The following is a 21,344-nucleotide window of genomic DNA, read 5'->3' on the forward strand; positions in this document are numbered from 1 at the left end:
TCCCAGGAGCTTCTCGTGTTTCAACAAGAATAACATTACATTATCAGGGTATGGCAATGGAGCAATAACCTACAGGGCCATATCTAGGGGGGGGGGGGGGGTTCACCCGGTTTGAACCCCCTCCCCCTTGAAATTTTTGAAGAGTCGAAAATTAGTCTAAAAAATACCTGTAAAGAAAAAACCTTACCAGAAAAAAATATGCTCCCACACTAAATCCTACTGCATTTTGTGGGTAAACGGTTGTGCAATCGCTTACGCAATTACTAATTGCGTTCCTAATTTACAATCCCATTAATCCTAATTTACTATGCAAGGTCAGGTAAAACTGCTCAGGTCAGGTAAAAGTCGGTAAAACTGCTGCGTTTACTGACCAAGTTCAAAATTTCTCTTGATGACACGTTAGGATTTTCGTAGTCTTTATAGAACTGGACAAAGAATTTTACCGACTTATTATTTTTACCGAGTGAGCAAAAACATTGGGGGGGGGGGCGTACAGTGATTTTTATGGGGGATGCTGAACTAATCAAAAAACAATATTCGCATCCTAATGCTACTGCTTCTACTCGTACTGCTGCTACTACTACTAAAGCTAGGGCTGCTACTATTAATTCTACTGCTACTACTACTACTGATGCTACTATTACTGCTACTACTATTACTACTGATGCTACTGCTACTAAAGCTAATGTAGGGTAAAAATTTTGGGCAATATATAAACAGAAGCCTATTCAACTAAAACAAAACATACTACGCGCATATAGGTTGCCAAGAGGACATATCAGCGATACTTTAGGACCAGTTTATGTTATTAAGTTGAAATCTTGAGCATATGTTGAGGGGGATGCTGAAAAAAACCATAGGCGCTGTGTGCATGCTGCTACTAATGCTACTCCTGCTACTATAACTATTGCTACTACACACGTTAAGCGTATAGAGGTGAAGCTTTCAAGGAATATTTAGGCAGATATTGATCTATATCAAAACGAACTATGAGCTTGTAGATTGTTAAGAGGGTAACACAGCAATATATCAAGAATGGCTTACTTTATCAATTTAGATCTTTCAGGGTCAAGCTACTACTACGATTGGTATAACTAATGATGCTAAGGTTATTAAGGTGGAACTTTTACTGAACGTATTGGGGGAGTTTCAGTGAAACAAAAATCTATATCCATGCAGGTTTTCAAAAGGCATATAAGCAAATCACAGGCAGCACATTACGATCATCAATAGCAATAACATAGTAATTTTTATAGGAGCGAATCTAATTGGAAATTAAAAGTTCTAGTGCCTTTTTTAAGAGTCAAAAGTAATTGGATAGCAAGCAGCTCTCTTCCCAATCCCACTAATTTTAAAAAACAGATCCCTTCGAAGTTTTGAGATGGCTATTTTGTTTAGTATCTTGATCAGTGCAATAACTATGTCTCTAAGGATATTGGCTATGTCAACCCCTCACAGTTATATAATTCGCCCATTATGTTTTAGAAATAAAAGTTGCCTTAAATATAAATCAAAAGGCACTGTATGTAGGCTATGCTGGTTACCTCTCAGCAATAAAGCATCTCATTAATATCCAAGGAATGACTGAAGGTATTAAGTTAAAACTTTCAAAGCTACTACTATTATTACTTCTGCTCTTGTAATTTAACTAAACAAAAGAGTGTAAGTGTATCTGTGTTGTCAAAGAGCATAGATTCAATATATTGGGTATGGTATTAAGTTTTAATTTTAAGGTCAACTTGAGAATGTTTAAAATTAAATAATACTATTTGTCTTGAGATTTTTAAAAGGGTGGTGCCATTAAAATTACTGAAAAAATATACAAATAGCAAGCCAAACTATGGATTCTTGTAGAAAAACAAACAAAAAGATTTAAAATATTATTTTCTTTTTTCATGAACGTGACTGTCAATTAAAAACGAAAAGAAATTAATTTAAAAACTATTACCATAAAAAAAATTTCAAAGGAAAGGGAAGAGCTCTTTTAAATGAAAAATGACCAGATATAAAGTCAAATAATCTTCCAAGTGTGAAACTACACAAATCACCGTCAATAAATAAATGACCCCCCCCCCGGAAAAAAATAACAAAAAACAGAAATTACAATAAATAACCAAGTCAAACTCGAAATAAGCAAACATTAACATCAGTAGGGCTGAACCCTCCCCCCCCTGCTTTATGAAGACCAGAATATAATTTGCACTTAACTGAAATAAAGTGATAATTTTTTATTTATTCAAGTTAAAAATTGAAAACATTTAATATGTATTTTGTCTTCAGTAAAGTGAAAATTATTTTATGGTTTTCAGAACAAAAAGGGGGTGTCATATTAGCAACAGTCTAAAAAAGCAATGCAGAAAATTGAAACTTTCTTTAGCTTAGTTTGGGTGTAACAGGGGGTTTAGTACCTTACACAACTTTGCAAGTGTTAAAGCCCTTGCTGTCTATAAGGTTTAATCTACTAAACTTGAAGATGAGCTATGCGTTTTTCCATAATCTACAATAACTCTGTTCTGTATAAGGGGTTCTGTAGCCAAGTGTTCTATCAGATTTAAAATATACATACATTTTCCATGAGTTCAATTTAAGCCAGCAACCTTTTTATTTTGAGCTAGCCAGAGCGATTTCCTAATATTTTTATAAAAAAAAAATTATTTGACTTGCTTTTTAATATTTATTACAAATTTCACTAATGGTGCTTGCATGTTTGACATAATTGCTTCGTGTGAAGAAAACATAAAAGCAAACAAATAAATAATTGTGCGTGATTGGCCATTGTTCTTCAGAAATGTATTATTTTGTATTTTTGTGTATTGGGGCCTTGCCATAGGGTTTTTGCACATGGTGAGTAGACAGGGGGGTCCGACTCCCGTACGAACCACGTGGTTTATGGTTTTCTCAGAGAGAATGGAAAAACTGGTATTTACTCACTTGAAAAACCAGAAATTTTGATGTTTTTATGGGTTTTTGTCAGTGAGAATGGAAAAACAGAAACTTTCTCACTTTCATGGATGTCAACAGCACTTCATGTCTATTTAATGGTTTTTGTCAGTGAGAATTTGAAAAACAGGAACTTTGTCACATTTATGGATGTCAACAGCAATTCATGTCTGTTTTATGGTTTTCTCACTGACAATGAAAAAACAGAAACTTTCTCACTTTCATGGCTGTCAACAGCAATTTATGTATGTTTTATGGGTTTTCTCAGTGAGAATGAAAAAACAGGAATTTTCTCACTTGGAAAAACATGAATTTTGTCACATTTATAGTTGTTTTCATGGATGGTTATGTGTGTTGTTCAATTTATTTGATGTTTTTCTCGGATGTCAACATCAAATTATGTCTGTTTTATGGTCTTTGTCAGTGAGAATGGAAAAACAGGAACTTTCTCACTTGGAAAACCATAAACCACGTGGTCCTGTCACGACTAGCACCTGTGCTGTCGACCTCAATTCACCTCTCGTGAATCAATAATTCCCCTTAGAAACAACAAATTAATTTCCCCTTTCTTGACAGATCAATCAATCAATGACATCATCTGTCAGACTTTAAAAAGTTTCGCCTAGAAACATTTCTCCAGGAATAGATCCAAATCATTAATGTCTTTGCCTCGGGAACAGTTCTACTGGTCGAACTCCAAAAGATATTAGTAACCAAAGGCCATGGAAACAATTCTCCAAGAAACATCTTAGCGATGAATTGTTTTAGCGCGCGAAAAGGTTTCTTATTAATTTGAAATGTGCCAGCGCAGGGATGCCAAACAAAAGGAACACGCTGAACTTACGTTTAGGGATTATTTGGGCGAAACCGTTTTAGACAGGTTATGGAACTATTTCGGCGAAACAGATAGAGACATTTTAAAAGATGATTTTTGAAGAGATTTTAGAAGAGAATTTAATGGTGAAACTCTGTGGTCGTTATAGTAAACAAGTTCTATTTGAACAGTGTTGCGAGGTCCTCTACCCCAACCCCAAAGGGTTTCAATCCTCCTACCCCAGACCCCCAAAGACCATCCCCGGGCCCCACAAAGGCCCCCCAAGCTCCCAAAGGGCCACCGGCGCCCCAAAGGCCCACCCAGACCCCCAAAGGCCATCCCCGGGCCCCACAAAGGCCCATCGAGCTCCCAAAGGACCAACGGGGTCCCAAAGGCACACCACCGGTCCCCAAATGTCCCCCAGGCCCCCCACTGCCCCCCCCCGGCCCCCAAAGGCCCACCCGGTGCCCCCAACGCCCGCCCTGTGCCCCCAAGGCCCTCCCCCGGCCCCCCAAGGTCCCCCGGACCAGAGAAGCGCCGCCGGGATGCGCCGTTGGCCAGGAAAGCGCCGCAGGATGCGCCGCGGGTAAGGAAAGCGCCGCAGGGGATGCGCCGCAGGGAGGCACCGCAGGAAAGCGCCGCAGGATGCGCCGCAGGGATGCGCCGCAAAAAAAGTAAAGTAAAAATTTCGATCACAGAAGGGCACCCTCCCCCAAGGGTCCCCAAACGCCCTCCCCGGGCCCCCCCAAAGAGTCCCCTCTCCATTTTTTAATACTTTTTTATGGCTTTATTATATCCTTTCTGAACAAGTTCCATTCAAAATGTCATTACTAAACCCATTTTCCAACCTCAAAGAGTCCCCTCCCCAATTCATAAATACTTTCTTGAATTTTTTTAACATGGTATTTTTTTAACTTTTTACGTATCTTAAAATGAAATGAAATATGTGTACGGCTCTACCAATCATACTCTGTGCTTGTTCATGGACACGACGCGGCTTTTCCACTGGTACTCTATGGCAGGTTATCGACACTAGCGAGTTTATTGCATGCATTAAATCAGTATTTTTTACGCAGTGGAAGGATCAACACACAATTCATTTCTGTAAAAAGTGAAGATGAATAATTCGACGAAAGTATGCGCACATGAAAAAATCATTGTCGTGTTGAACGCTGACAAGGAGAAATACCTGAACTATGAAACGAGTGCAAGTGGAGATCTTATTGGCAATGTATGCACACGTTGTCATAACAGTGAGGAGTTAAATTCCTTTGGTCTACCCAAGAATTTCCATCATGCAAGTGGTGGATATGCGAGAGTAACATTACCAGATAAATTCGTAGTCAAAGAGAATTCAAACTTAAAACTAATAGTTGATGAAGAGGGACAACGTCTAGATAATGGTTCTGGTAACATGTTAGACGTTGACAGGTCTTATCGCAATTCTTCCAGTGTTAGCATTCGAATGAAAGCAAAAGGAAAAAGAAGACATGCATACAGCTGCATCAACATCGTAAATCATATCATGTCAATGTGCCAAAACTGCTATCTATGTAAAAATAATGTGACAATAGACAGTGAGATCGCAGGCAGAATAAAAAGGACATTAGCAGACAATATCATCAATGAATATAAAGATGAATTGACGGAAAGTGAAGCGCAAGTGTACTAATAATGTATAATAATGTATTTAACATATTTTTATATCATTATTCTACATATCCTTATTTCATTAAAAATATCTTATGCATTATTTTGTTAAGTGTTCATTATTTTTAGGGTATGCTAGAACGTCAAACGTTCAGAATATCTATTAAAAAGGTCAGAGATGTAAGAAAAATAATTTTAGAGATGATGATACTACTAGCAGGCTCAATTTTTCATAGAAGATAGAAAAGTTCAAGTTCTCTTCTGAATTTTACCAAAGAACACAATTCAATTCTAATTTCACCAGAGAAAATAAAAAGCTTACTCTTCACTTTTAAGTTCACCAAGACATGAAAAATATAAAGTTCACTTATAAATTTTTCCGTAGAAGGTAGGAAAAGTTATACTATGAAAGGGATTCTTTTCCATGAAGTTAAAAAATTTCATTCTAATTCTAAATTTTCCTGAATTCAATACCGACATTTCTCAAAGAGATGAAAAAATTTAAAGTTCTATTCCAAATAATTCCCCGGAAGAAGAAAAGTTCAACTTCGATTCTGAATTTTCCCATTGAAAATGAAATAAGTTATTGATCAATTATATTTTCCAAAAATAATATAAAATTTACCAATTCAATTCAGATTTTTCTCAAAGAGATGAAAAAATTTAAAATATTGTTCCAAATTTTTCTTAGAAGATAGAAAAGATCAAGTTCTAATCTGAATTTTACCAAAGAACACACTTCAATTCTAATTTCTCCAGAGGAAATAAAAAGCTTCCACTTCAGTTCTTTATTTCACAAAGACATTAAAAAATTTAAAGTTCAGTTCTAAATTTTTCCTTAGAAGATAGGAATAGTTATACTTTGATTGTGATTATTTTCTATGAAGATAAAAAGTTTCACTTTAATTCTAAATTTTCTTAAATTCAGTTCCGACCTTTCTCAAAGAGATGAAAAAATTTAAAGTTCTGTTCACTTCGTTGAGAAAATTTTAAATTGAACTAGAACTTTTTATCTTCCAGGAAAATATTCACAAGTATGGTATTACTTTTTCTATCTTCCACCGAAAAATTTAGAATTGAACTTTAAATTTCTTTATGTCTTTGTGAAATAAAGACCTGAAGTGAAAGATTTTTATTTTCTCTGTAGAAATTAGAATTGAATTGTGTTCTTTGTTAAAATTCCGACGAGAACTTGAACTTTTTTATCTTCAGTGAAAAATTTGGAACAGTATTTTAAATTTTTCATCTCTTCGAGACAGATCTGAAATAAAGTAGAAAATTTTTATATTATTTGGAAAAATAGAAATGATCAATGACTAATTTCTTTTTCATTGAGAAAATTCAGAAGAGAACTTGAAATTTCCTTGACTTCGTTGAGAAAATTTTAAATTGAACTAGAACTTTTTATCTTCCGTGAAAATATTCACAAGTATGATATTACTTTTTCCATCTTCCACCGAAAAATTAGAATTGAACTTTAAATTTCTTTATGTCTTTGTGAAATAATGAACTGAAGTGGAAGATTTTTGTTTTCTCTGGAGAAATTAGAATTGAAGTGTGTTCTTTGGTAAAGTTCAGAAGAAAACTTGAACTTTCCTTGACTTCGTTGACAAAATTTTAAATTGAACTAGAAATTTTATCTTCCGTGAAAATATTCACAAGTATGATATTACTTTTTCTATCTTCCACCGAAAAATTATAAATGAAATTTAAATTTCTTTATGTCTTTGTGAAATAAAGAACTGAAGTGGAAGATTTTTGTTTTCTCTGGAGAAATTAGAATTGAAGTGTGTTCTTTGGTAAACTTCAGAAGAGAACTTGAACTTTTCTTCGCTTCGTTGAGAAAATTTGGAACAGTATTTTAGATTTTTCATCTCTTCGATACAGATCTGAACTAAAGTGGAAAATTTTTATATTATTTGGAAAAAATAGAAATGATCAATGACTAATTTCTTTTTCATTGAGAAAATTCAGAAGAGAACTTGAATTTTCCTTGACTTCATTGAGAAAATTTAAAATTGAACTAGAACTTTTTATCTTCCATGAAAATATTCACAAGTATGGTATTACTTTTTCCATCTTCCACCGAAAAATTAGAATTGAACTTTAAATTTCTTTATGTCTTTATGAAATAAAGAACTGAAGTGGAAGATTTTTGTTTTCTCTGGAGAAATTAGAATTGAAGTGTGTTCTTTGGTAAGATTCAGAAGAGAACTTGAATATTCACGATCAAAGTATAACTTTTCCAATATTCTATGAAAAATTTGGAACAGAACTTTAAATTTTTTTCATCTCTATGTGAAAAGTCGGAACTGAATTTAAGAAAATTTAGAATTAAAGTGAAACTTTTTATCTTCACTGAAAATAATCACTATCATAGTATAACTTTTCCTATCTTCTACAGAAAAATTTAGAACAGAACTTTAAATTTTTTATGTCTTGGTGAACTTAAAACTGAAGTGAAAGCTTTTTATCTTTTCTGGAGAAATTAGAATTGAAGTGTGTTTGTTGGTAAAATTCAGAAGAGAACTTGAACTTTTCTATCTTACATGAAAAATTCGGAATAGTATTTTAAATTTTTCATCTCTTTGAGAAAAATCTGAAGTGAAGTGGAAAATTTTTATATTATTTTGTGAAAATAGAATTGATCAATAACTTATTTCATTTTCAATGAGAAAATTCAGAATCAAAGTTGAACTTTTCTTCTTCCGATAAAATATATTGAACAGAAATTTAAATTTTTTCCTATCTTTGAGAAAGGTCGGAACTGAATTTAAGAAAATTTAGAATTAAAGTGAAAATTTTTATCTTCATAGAAAATAATCACAATCACAGTATAACTATTCCTATCTTCTAAGGAAAAATTTAGAACTGAACTTTAAATTTTTTAATGTCTTGGTAAACATAAAACTGAAGTGGAAGCTTTTTATTTCCTCTGAAGAAATTAGAATTGAATTGTGTTCTTTGGTAAAATTCAGATTAGAACTTGATCTTTTCTATCTTCTAAGAAAAATTTTGAACAATATTTTAAATTTTTTCATCTCTTTGAGAAAAATCTGAATTGAAGTGGAAAATTTTATATTATTTTGGGAAAATAGAATTGAGCAATAACTTATTTCATTTTCATTGGGAAAATTCAGAATCGAAGTTGAACTTTTCTTCTTCCGGGGAAATATTTGGAATATAACTTTAAATTTTTTCATCTCTTTGAGAAAGGTCGGAATTGAATTTAAGAAAATTTAGAATTAAAGTGAAACTTTTTATCTTAATGGAAAATAATCACTATCATAGTATAACTTTTACTATCTTCTACGGAAAAATTTAGAAGTGAACTTTAAATTTTTTATGTCTTGGTGAACTTAAAAGTGAAGAGTAAGCTTTTTATTTTCTCTGGTGAAATTAGAATTGAATTGTGTTCTTTGGTAAAATTCAGAAGAGAACTTGAACTTTTCTATCTTCTATGAAAAATTGAGCCTGCTAGTAGTATCATCATCTCTAAAATTATTTTTCTTACATCTCTGACCTTTTTAATAGATATTCTTAACGTTTGACGTTCTAGCATACCCTAAAAATAATGAACACTTAACAAAATAATGCATAAGATATTTTTAATGAAATAAGGACATGTAGAATAATGATATAAAAATATGTTAAATACATTATTATACATTATTAGTATACTTGCGCTTCACTTTCCGTCAATTCATCTTTATATTCATTGATGATATTGTCTGCTAATGTCCTTTTTATTCTGCCTGCGATTTCACTGTCTATTGTCACATTATTTTTACATAGATAGGAGTTTTGGCACATTGACATGATATGATTTATGATGTTGATGCAGCTGTATGCTTGTCTTCTTTTTCCTTTTGCTTTCATTCGAATGCTAACACCGGAAGAATTGCGATAAGACCTATCAACGGCTAATATGCTACCAGAACCATTATCTAGACGTTGACCCCCTTCATCAACTCTTATTTTTAAGTTTGAATTCTCTTTGACTACGAATTTATCTGGTAATATTACTCTCACATATCCACCACTTGCATGATGGAAATTCTTGGGTACACCAAAGGAATTTAACTCCTCACTGTTATGACAACGTGTGCATACATTGCCAATAAGATCTCCACTTGCACTTGTTTCATAGTTCAGGTATTTCTCCTTGTCAGCGTTCAACACGACAATGATTTTTTCATGTGCGCATATTTTCGTCGAATAATTCATCTTCACTTTTTACAGATATGAATTGTGTGTTGATCCTTCCACTGCGTAAAAAATACTGATTTAATGCATGCAATAAACTCGCTAGTGTCGAAAACCTGTCATATAGTACCAGTGGAAAAGCAGCGTCGTGTCCATGAACAAGCACAGAGTATGATTGGTAGAGCCGTACACATATTTCATGTCATTTTAAGAGACGTAAAAAGTTAAAAAAATACCATGTTAAAAAAATTCAAGAAAGTATTTATGAATTGGGGAGGGGACTCTTTGAGGTTGGAAATTGGGTTTAGTAATTACATTTTTAATGTAACTTTTTCATAAAGTATATAATAAAGCAATAAAAACTTATTAAAAAAGGGCGCGGGGACCCTTGGGGGGGGCCGGGGGCGGGTGTTGGGGGGACCCTGGGGGGAGGGTGCCCTTCTGTGATCGAAATTTTTACTTTTTAGTTTACTTTTTTTTTTGCGGCGCATCCCTGCGGCGCATCCTGCGGCGCTTTCCTGCGGTGCCTCCCTGCGGCGCATCCCCTGCGGCGCTTTCCTGACCCGCGGCGCATCCCTGTGGTGCATCCTGCGGCGCTTCTCTGGTCCGGGGGACCTTTGGGGGCCGGGGAGGGCCTTTGGGGCACAGGGAGGGCGTTTGGGGCACAGGGAGGGCCTTTGGGGTCCGGGGGTAGTTGGGGGCCCGGGGGTACATTTGGGGACCGGTGGAGGGCCTTTGGGACCCCGTTGGTCCTTTGGGAGCTCGATGGGCCTTTGTGTGGCCCGGGGATGGCCTTTGGGGGTCTGGGTGGGCCTTTGGGGCGCCGGTGGCCCTTTGGGAGCTTGGGGGTCTTTGTGGGGCCCGGGGATGGTCTTTGGGGGTCTGGGGTAGGAGGATTGAAACCCTTTGGGGTTGGGGTAGAGGACCTCGCAACACTGTTCAAATAGAACTTGTTTACTATAACGACCACAGAGTTTCACCATTAAATTCTCTTCTAAAATCTCTTCAAAAATCATCTTTTAAAATGTCTCTATCTGTTTCGCCGAAATAGTTCCATAGCCTGTCTAAAACGGTTTCGCCCAAATAATCCCTAAACGCAATTTCAGCGTATTCCTTTTGTTTGGCATCCCTGCGCTGGCACATTTCAAATTACTATGACACCTTCTCGTGTGCGAAAACAATTCATCGCTAAGATGTTTCTTGGAGACCTGTTTCCATGGCCTTTGGTTATTAATATCTTTTGGAGTTCGACCAGTAGAACTGTTCCCGAGGCAAAGACATTAATGATTTGGATCTATTCCTGGAGAAATGTTTCTAGGCGAAAATTTTTAAAGTCTGACCGATGATGTCATTGATTGATTGATCTGTCAAGAAAGGGGAAATTAATTTGTTGTTTCTAAGGGGAATTATTGATTCACGATAGGTGAATTGAGGTCGACAGCACAGGTGCTACTCGTGACAGGACCACGTGGTTTATGGTTTTCCAAGTGAGAAAGTTACTGTTTTTCAATTCTCACTGACAAAAACCATAAAACAGACATGAATTGCTGTTGACATCCGAGAAAAACATCAAATAAATCGAACAACACACATATCCATCCATGAAAACAACTATAAATGTGACAAAATTCCTGTTTTTCCAAGTGAGAAAATTCCTGTTTTTCATTCTCACTGACAAAAACCATAAAACATACATAAATTGCTGTTGACATCCATGAAAGTGAGAAAATTCCTGTTTTTCCATTCTCAGTGAGAAAACCATAAAACAGACATGAATTGCTGTTGACATCCATAAATGTGACAAAGTTCCTGTTTTTCAAATTCTCACTGACAAAAACCATTAAACATACATAAATTGCTGTTGACATCCATGAAAGTGAGAAAGTTTCTGTTTTTCCATTCTCACTGACAAAAACCATAAAAACATCAAAATTTCTGGTTTTTCAAGTGAGAAAATTCCTGTTTTTTCATTCTCAGTGAGAAAACCATAAACCACGTGATTCGTACGGGAGTCGGACCCCCCTCTCTACTATGGTGCAATTAATTGAACAATTTTTTTTTTAATTGCTCCCCTTTTGCGTATGTTAACCTCGTGGCTCTAAAATTTACACAGCTCTGCATGTTAACTAAACGTACAACTTTTCAAATATAGTGAGTGTTTAGTGAAAGTAGTAGTGATAGTTTTAATATGTATATTGTTATTAAGCTTATGCTTCATGAGATCTTTTTTTTTCAGTATTAATTTTTATTCATATCCCTGAATGATTTGACTTAATATAGTTTATATGCTGCTATATTAAACTTTAATTTAATCAACGAGCTTTGTGTGAGTTGTTTAGGACACTAAAAAGTCAATGATTTTCTATGAGTAACGTTTAATATTTAATTACCTTACCATAAATAGTTACTGAATGATTTTGGATCAAACCAGGCATAATATATTGGTATGTGAGAGTGGGGTAGGGGAAATAGGGCCACATGCTTTTCTAGGTATTATATGGCATTTACGGCATTTCTAGACATTAGGGGAATATTTGATGAAAAAATGTCTGTTGAAAGTAGTGTTAGTAAAATTAGGAATCCTAATTAGGTTAGTAGAATTTCTAATGAAAATGTATGAGGTGGTTAATGTAGTTGTAAAATTAGGTATTTGTTATTCTAGGCCAGTTTTAAGCAACATAGGACTTAAACAGAGGTGCACTCTAACATCACATTTGTTTTTTCTTTTTATTGATGAGTTTTGTTTTAGAATTGTAAATGTCCCAATGTTAAAGTTAATGTCATTTGAACTGGTTTGTTTATTATGTTTTGTTTATTGTACTTTGACTTGACTTACTTATTTGACTTAACGCTCTTACTCAGCAGGGTCGCCAGCGTAGAGGGAACTGCTTGACAGCACTGTCAGTCTTCTCCAAGTAGCCCTGTCCAGGGCTAGGAATGGGGCCTGATTAGGTACGATGTTGCGGCTGAAGAGGCTTTGATTTATAACATCAGCTCATCTAGTGCGCGGCCTCCCTCGAGAACGTTTCCAGACAATCGAGGGTCCGGAATGATCCTTGCAGGGGAATTGGGCGGGAGGCGGAGTAAGTGGCCGTACCATCTTAGAGAACGAGCTTCTACTTGGTAGAGAGGTTTGCTAACTTAAAGGTCTTCAGGATATCAGTATTGCGGATCTTTTTATACTATTTGAAGCCTTCAACTCGACGCAGGTATCTAGTCTGGATGGTATTAAACTTTCTTATCTGTGTCTGGGCTATCAGCCATGTCTCAGAAGAGTACAGTATGATGCTTGAGACTGTGGTGTTATAAATTTGGGCTTTTGTAAGTCAACTAATTTTCGGTTTGTGGAAGACTGCTGTATGGAGCCGTCTGAATACAGAATTTATCTTGGCTGATTTGGCCGAGATTTCGGCGTCAAATGTGCCATTTGATGATATAATTGATCCGAGATAAGTGAACTGCCTTACCACGTCAACAGATTTGCTGTTGATCGCAACGGTTAAGTGTGATGCCGATGCGGTATTTTCTATGGGCATGATTTTCGTTTTCTTCCAGTTGATTTGCAGCCCAACTCCAGAGGCAGTGGAGGAGAGGGTCTTGAGTGCAGACTTAAGTTGGTCGAAATTTTTGCTTAGGACGGCTACATAGTCGGCAGAGTCAACATCAGACAAAGTCCTCCCAGCATAACTTATGCCAATAGGGTGGACACGTTGTGTCTTGTTCAAAATGTGGTCAATGATGCAGTTAAACAGCTCAGGTGCAGCAGCGCATCCTGGCCATACACCATTTTTGATGGGGCAGGAAGAGGAAAGCTTCCCGTTCACAAGGGTGGCGATTTCTGTGCTGCTGTAGAGTTCTTTAAAGAGGCTGACTATCTTTGTTGGTAGGCCCGCAGCTTTCAGGATTATCCAAAGGGACTGTCTGTCAGCGGTGTCGAAGGCAGAACGAAAGTCAATGAAAGCTATGTAAGCTTTTTTTTTGTGTCTTCTCAACGATCTGTCTGACCATATGATTCTGTTCAGCTGTTGATCTTCCTGGCATGAATCCAGCTTGTTGGGGGCGGCGTAAAGCATGTAGGAAACTTATTGCACGTTTCAGCAGGAGCATTCCAAACGGCCTTCTAGGAACAGAGAGTAGGGTGTTACCACGGTAGTTGCTGCAATCTGTCTTGCTGCCCATGCGCTTAAACATTGGCACAATGATTCCTATCTTCCAGTCTGACGGTATAACTCCAGTGAGCCAGATCACGCTGAAAACCATCTGCAGCCAAAGTATCATTGTAGGGCCGCCCGTAGTAAGTATCTCTGAAGCGATGCCACAGGTGTCAGCTGCTTTATCGTTTTTCAGTTTCCTGATGACCAATTTGATCTTTTCAGGAGAAAATTTGGCGCCGTCGGGGGCAGGAGTAGCTTCTGCAGCAGCGGCAAGTAGCCCTGGGTCAATGCAATCGGACAGACCTGAGCTTAGCAGCTTATTAAAGTGTTTCTCCCAGAGACCAACACATTGAGACTGATCGTGTATGGTTTCTTCATTCGCTGCTTTCAGGCTTATGGATGTCATGGCATGTTCGCGAGTCAGCTCACGCAGGATCTTGAATGTTGCGCTTATGTCTTACTTTTGGGCAGATTGCTCGAGCTCAGCGGCTTTGCCTTCAATGAAGTCTTTCTTGTCCTTGTGAAGCAAGGAGTTATGTTGTTTGTTGAGCTGTCTGTAGAGTGTCATATCTCCTCCTAATGTCACTCTCCGTCTCTGATCTATTATTTCAAACGTCTGGTTGCTAATCCACTCTTTCTTCTTTTACAGTTTCGAGAACACAACTTCGGTAGCTGATCTGAGAACATTGTCTTTGAAAGTGGTCCATTCGGACTCGCTTTCCGAACACTGCTGGAGAGCCTCAAAGCGGTTAGAGACTTCAACCATATACCGCTCGCGAACCGAGGGATCTTGCTTCAGTCGAGAGGAATCTATCTTCTTGGCGGATGAGGAGTTACTCTTATTGGCCCTCAGCCGGAGTTTGATCCTTGCAGAGATGTGACGATCGTTGGCATTTCCGAGCTCGGCACCTCTGTATGAGTGTCAGTTCTGGACAGACGAAAGCCAGCGTTTTCAAACAATGATGTAGACAAGTATCTTTTTTGTCCTGCCATCATTGCTGTACCATGTGTACTTTACAATGTCTTTTCTCACAAACCAAGTAATTGTGACTGATAGAGAGTGGGTGATGCAGCAATTAATCAGCCGCTCACCATTATCATTCAGAGCGTCAACTGCCACAGGTCCAACAGCAGCATCGTACAGACCAGAGCTGTTGGCCACACCAGCGTTAAAATCTCCTAGGACTAGGAGGTAGTCGCGAGGAGGTATGGAGGAGAGCTCGGAGGACCGTACCGCTTAGAAGTCGTCCTTATCTTCATCTTTGGCCTCGTTTGTCGGCGCATAGCAGGTAAGAACAGTTATCTTCCCGTGCTTGCCGTCGATTCTCGCTCTCAGTAGACGTGGTGAGATAGGCGTAAATGACAATAGGTCTTTCTGAGCGAAGCTGCTGAGAACAAGGCTCATTCCCCCTCTTCTTTGAGGTCCACCAGACCAAAGCAGTGTCTCTCCTTCTCCAATATCTTCTTCGTCACTTCCCGTAAGGTGAGTTTGTGTTATGCCTGCGATCGTCACTTTGTATATTCTTATTTGTTTTGCTAAAAGAAGCTTAGAACCAGGCTGGTTCAGCGTCAGGACATTCCAGCTGGCGGCTTGGTCAACGATGTTCAAAGGGGTACGTCCTTGGGCAGGCATGGGTCCAATTGGGATAGTAGGTGGGGCATCTGAGGCTGTATATCCAGTTCCATTCGTAGCAAGTAATTTCAAGAGGAGGGTTGCTAGCCAAACCGTCCCTAGGTGCATTTAGTTCTCCGGTGGCTAGCCCGATATCCAGAGACACGTGGAGTCAGCTCTGAATGTGCCACGAATGAATGGGAGCAGATTTCGGACGAGCACCATTGAGAAATGTACTGTTTGAGAAATTGGCTCAGGATTAGCAGAAGTTGTTAGACATATTGGATAATTACTTGGAAAGTAACAGCTTAGTTTGAAATGTTGATAAATCCGTTACATTAGTTTTTGGGAAAAATGATTGGGAAAAGAATAAGTCTTTTCTTAACGGATTCTTGGGAGAGATATCAAGGAAGTAATGGGTTCTGTTTATTGGGATTGTTAGTTAACAAAGCTCAGAATGGTGGACTGACCAAGTGCTATTGAAGAATTGTAGAGGCCAGATGGCTTCATGGGTGCTACTGAGTACCCCCTTTAGACATCTAGAATCTAGATTGGTCAGAATGACAAGATACTGGGAGCTTATCGAACAATAAGTCATTGGATACAGCTTATTTGGAAGTGCTGCTGGATTGAAGTTCCTGGGCTTTGTCGTGGGATCAATTTTAAATGGTTGTTGGTTATCAGTTGTTTGGAATAAAAGAATAGGGATAGAACTAGAGATAGGAAATATAGGAAACATGCGGTAGTTTGAAATCGCAGTTTGAGTGTCCCTGTGAGTTTACCGGTAATGGAAGGAGGTCTTAGGTTATGATGTCTATTTTCTAGGGGGTTTGAATAGCGTTGAAATTTATGTGGCATATTTCAGGGAATTGTAATTTTTTCTAGAGCTTTGAGAAAGAAGGAATGGTTCAAGGAGGGCAAAAGCAATGGATGGCTCTTACTCATGCCCTATGTGTGGAAAATTTGGCAAGGATATGCTTTACTTTATGGCTCTTTGCTCTGAGTTACTGAATTTAAGGAAATATTAATTTTTCTTTAAAATAAGAAAATGTTTTCCTTTATTTCAAACTGAATTTTTGGTGTGGTTTTGTTTCTATAACGGGTTTGAATTATTTTGGGACAATTAAAAATATATTAAATTTGTAATGACACCAAGAAAAATTTTTATAGGGAAAGGGAGAGGGTGGATCCTTAAAATATTGTTTTATGAATGTAGATTTGTTTTTGTTGTTTTAATTCCTGTTTTATTTCTTATTTGTTGTTGAATTGTTTATTTGTGTCTTAAGAATAGTAGTTTGTGTATTTCCATGGCTCTGTGGCTTTTTTGCAATAGTTAGTTCTCTAACTATCTATCTATACCATGCATTTTCAGTTTCGGAACTCTTTTAACCACCTCATAAAGTATATTTCTATAAATAACCCTTTGTTTACATGCAAGTATTCCCGTCTAACATCTTGATAACTGGGATCCAAATTTACATTTTCTTAGTCACTGATTTCTGGAAACGTTTCATGACGACGCTATATCAGTTCATAATTCCAATGAGGGTGATCCTAAAGGTGTTATAGAACAACTTAATCGTTACATTTAAAACCCGTGGTTCATTCCAGAGCTAGAAGTAGATGGTAAAACACCTTTCCCAGATGTATTGATTATAGGTAGTGTTGATAATCTCCATTTTCGCAATTTACAAAAAATCTGTACAATATAATAGATACTTTCATTTTAAGGCTAGCCATCCTCCACGGGTTAAAAGAGTTATCGCAATATCTCTTAAGGATTGCGTGCTTAATTTCTGCTCAGTCACGAATTCAAAGGAAATTAGCTTTTGTTAGAGATACACTTTTCAGAAATGTTCACTCTGTCTCTCTCATTAGTTTTGTAGTTGCTCTAAGGTTAAATACATTGTCTTAAAGTCACAATTTCATATCAAAAGGAGATTATCAGAAACCTGCAAATACGGTTCCCCTCCCTTTCTTTCTCAATATAACAGTAATAGCTCTTATGAATCTCCTCAAATTTGATTATATAAACCGCAGTTAATCGCCAGAGAGAGCTGTAACAAATATCATGTGATCGCAGAGATTATTACTTTGGGAGAACACATCAAAACTTATAAAATATCTGTAGCAACACAAAGAAAGCATAACAGAAAAAGTAGATTCTAAAGGTAGTTTAAAATCTTTTGATCCAGCTTTAAGCTGCCACATTTTTGAAAATCCTAACTATTCCATACCTTTAGAGGAAACATTGCTACTTAGTAAGGACCTGGGAATTAAGAAAATTTTCAGTGAAGAAATTTAAATAGTAATACATCCTTGAATAGAGAATCAGATGAATGCACCCTCAATCCTATGTATGCAAATTGAATAATAATAATAATAAAAAGAAATATCTCACCTTTGTGAGAAAATAATTGCTAAGACTCTATCCATAATTTATACATATTCTTGTTGCTGTTTTAGTTAGGTTACATTTTATCGATTAGTTTTTGAAAGCCATTTTCTTCTTGGTTTCTTTGTTTTACATTGTATTTTACTGAAAACAGCTATTAGTCATATTGCTGAAATACACGCTTGGTTCATATATTATATCTTATTCACTGTCTTTGGGAAATTGCCCTTTAACTTTCTATACTTTTTAAGATATTATATGCACATGTTTCCAAATTTAGGACGGGAGAACGGAGGTCGGCTGTTCCTGACCCCCATTTGGTTTTGGTCCTTGCTATGTACGCTTTGGTTTGTTTTTCATCGAATTTTCGTGCTCAATGTTGCGACTGCAGGGGAGATCGTAAATTTGAATACTAAACTATATTGATGCACTCGCTAAAATTCAAAAGAGCAGCGCCGGAGTAACTTTTTCGGATGAGAGGGGGAGGGATGGTACCCCTCAAAGACTGTTTTTAGGGGTGAGCTGCCGTATGAACAGTAGCCCTCTATTTTTTTCTGTTTATGCTTATTCCCTTGGAAGTGTCTGATAATTCCATGTTTTATAGGGGATGGCGAATGTTGACGTTTTCCAAAGACACTCGACTTCCTGGAAAAATTCCCAAATGCTTGACTACAAAAAATCAAAGCATTCGTTTTATGTTGCAAGATTTATATCTGAATGCGGACTGAAGCTTATAATGGAGGCTTGGACAATTTCTCTTGCAGCTTCTTACTATCACAAATTTATGAAATCTGTGTCTGAAAAAGATGTGGACCCATATGTCGTAGCAACTTCATGTTTATATTTAGCTTCAAAAAATGACAACCGACCTCTTCGATTGCGCGACATTTTAAATGTAGCTCAATCAACTATCCACCGAGATTCTGGAGTCCTAGACTTAACTGAGGAATATTGGTCCTTAAGAGATTCTGTGGTTCAAGCTGAGCTGCTATTACTAAGGACTCTTGAATTCAATACCACAGTCAATCTTCCTCATAAATATATGCTCTATTACCTTGACTCATTGCGACAGTGGATCTCACCAGAAGTGTGGAGCCAAGTACCAATTGTTAGAACTAGTTGGTCCTTTCTACAGGATTTCTTTCATGATTCTTCTTCAATAGACCATCGACCGCAGCACATTGCAATATCTGTTGTTTACTTAACTTTACAGTGCTATGGGGTGACTATCCCTGGAGCTTGTGATATTGAAGGGAAAACTTGGTATGAAATATTTTGTAAAGACCTGAGAAAAGAAACCATTTGGTCAATCATTGACAAGATTGTGAATATATATGAAAAGGAACAAGCAATTGTTGAGCAAAAAGACTGAATTTCAAAATTTTAGGCGTTTTAAGGCATTATCTAGTGCTATTATTAAAATAATACCTTACTGTCAATCACTGTTCTAAAAGAATTCTTGTAAAATTGTTTTGGTACAAAGCCTTCTGTGAAATCTAAGTATCCTAGGTACTACGGGCAAGAAATTATTTGATTTGGATTTATTGTTAATTATAATTTTTTTTAAACATGTTTGTCCTTGTCAGGATTTTGATGAGTTTCAAAGCTTGTGTTAAATGTTCAGTTAATGAAAATGAAACTACTTTGTATCACCCATATCTGAGTAGCAAGTCTTGTTTTGGTTTTTAAGTGAATTATAACGCCAGACCTTTGCAGCTTGTCCGCATATTTGTCTGCACTTTGCCTAAAACCTGATATTTCTATTCGGAATTTCCCCGAGTTTCAGAAAATTTTACATTTTGGTGTTTTTTTTCCTGTAATAGCACTGTAGCCTTGCACTTGGAGATGTAGCTAATATTATTATGTACAATGTATACAGATTTTTAGATAACGAGCAAGATGATTTGTTTTGTTCTATACAATCAGGATTAATTACCTAAAGCTTTGTTTTTCTTTTATTCGGTCTAATTTAATTTTCATTGGTTCATGAGGCACCCATGGCTTACAGCATGCGTAGTAAATATTTGCTTTTTGGTTATATGTATATATGTAGGCCTATATATAAGGGCCGTATCCAGGGTTTGAGTCCCCCCCCCAAAAATTTTTCACAGAGTCAAAAATTAGTCTAAAAAATACCTGTAAAGACAAAACCTTAACAGAAAAAAAAATATGCTCCCACACTAAATCCTATTGCATTTTGTGGGTAAACGGTTGTGCAATCGCTTATGCAATTACTAATTGCGTTCCTACTGGAACGCAATTAATGGGATAATACTATCCCATTAATCCTAATTTACTATGCAAGGTCAGGTGAACATGGGGTTACCTAATTGGCAATTAGGTAACCCCATGTTCACCTGACCTTGCATAGTAAATTAGGATTAATGGGATAGTATTATCCCATGAATTGCGTTCCAGTAGGAACGAAATTAGTAATTGCATAAGCGATTATTAGAGCAAACCACGAACAAACCACGACATTAGAACAAACCACGGGGGAAAAAAATATCCCGTTTAGCCGGAATGTTGTAGTAGCTGCCACTTTTCTTGATTTTCAAGCCAATATATTTCCCTTGCTGTTCAAGCCAAGGGACAGGAAGTTTCCTATACAGGGGTTTCGAACAAGACGGTTCTAATGGTATACTTTTTGTTTTGATCTAACTCCTTTTTTAGGAACTATGGGTTTTTATATTTCTTTACATTGGACGTGATCGTCTCTTACTAGGTTGCTAGCAACCGCTGCAACCCGGATTGCTAGCTACCGCTGCAACCCGGAGACTATACAGTTCGTTACTACGAACTGTTTGATTATAACTTGTGGCTTATTTATGCTACCATGTAGGTTTCTGCGTAAATTTCTTCTTAGACCTCAAACAATCGAGTAGCTAACTAAATTCAGTTTGTACAATGGTTTTTTATTCCAATGATCGTCTTTTAATGTAATACTATACAGTTCGTTACTACGAACTCTTTGATTATAACTTGTGGCTTATTTATGCTACCATATAGGTTTCTGCGTAAATTTCTTCTTTTCAAAATTAAATTAGTTACTATGGCCTAGAAATCGTTCTTTACCATAAACAACTATATCAGTCCTTTATGAAAACTTTACTAACCTGTACTATAGTTAAGTTGCCTATAAAATTTAGTATGGGCAAGAGGTCGTTCCTTGTTATATTCTGAATGTAATTTTTCCCTTTGTCCTTATACGTTCTTCGGTACAACCTCGCAGAGAATTTAATTTTTTCATTATAGCTTTTGTCACCCCAGTATCTACCCATTATTCTTATGTTTGTTTAATATATATGTTTTCTTATATAGTTTATTCTATAAAATAATAAGGGAGAAGAAAAAGTTAATTGCTCCAAAATCGTATGGGATAATTTTCAAACTTTTTTTTAAATCTTAGACACCATATACTGAATGGTATATTTATATTAGCAGTTACCACGGTACTGTGGAGATGAACTTGTCATTCTGCTAAGAAGGATTTGAGTTCAAAACATTATGTTGTAACGATCGATCTTAAATGATATGCCGCTGTTGCTTCCTGCATCTTATCCAGATTTTCTG

At 36.7% G+C, this 21,344-nt stretch overlaps 1 protein-coding gene across 1 annotated transcript in view; it reads left to right on the top strand.

Moving 5' to 3' along the window:
- The window catches only part of LOC148956717 (cyclin-Q-like), a 70,438-nt gene extending 50,406 nt beyond the window's left edge, over positions 1-20,032 (top strand). Inside the window, exon 2 of the mRNA XM_089087008.1 lies at positions 18,376-20,032. Coding sequence (XP_088943134.1) covers positions 18,379-19,143 — 765 coding nt within the window. The 5' untranslated portion in view covers positions 18,376-18,378 and the 3' untranslated portion in view covers positions 19,144-20,032. The remainder of the gene's footprint in view (positions 1-18,375) is intronic.
- Positions 20,033-21,344: the final 1,312 nt, after the last annotated feature.

The sequence above is a fragment of the Artemia sp. Qi Xiang Cuo genome, chromosome 1 (assembly GCF_049724085.1).
Source record: "Artemia sp. Qi Xiang Cuo chromosome 1, ASM4972408v1, whole genome shotgun sequence".
NCBI classification, from domain to species: domain Eukaryota; kingdom Metazoa; phylum Arthropoda; class Branchiopoda; order Anostraca; family Artemiidae; genus Artemia; species Artemia sp. Qi Xiang Cuo.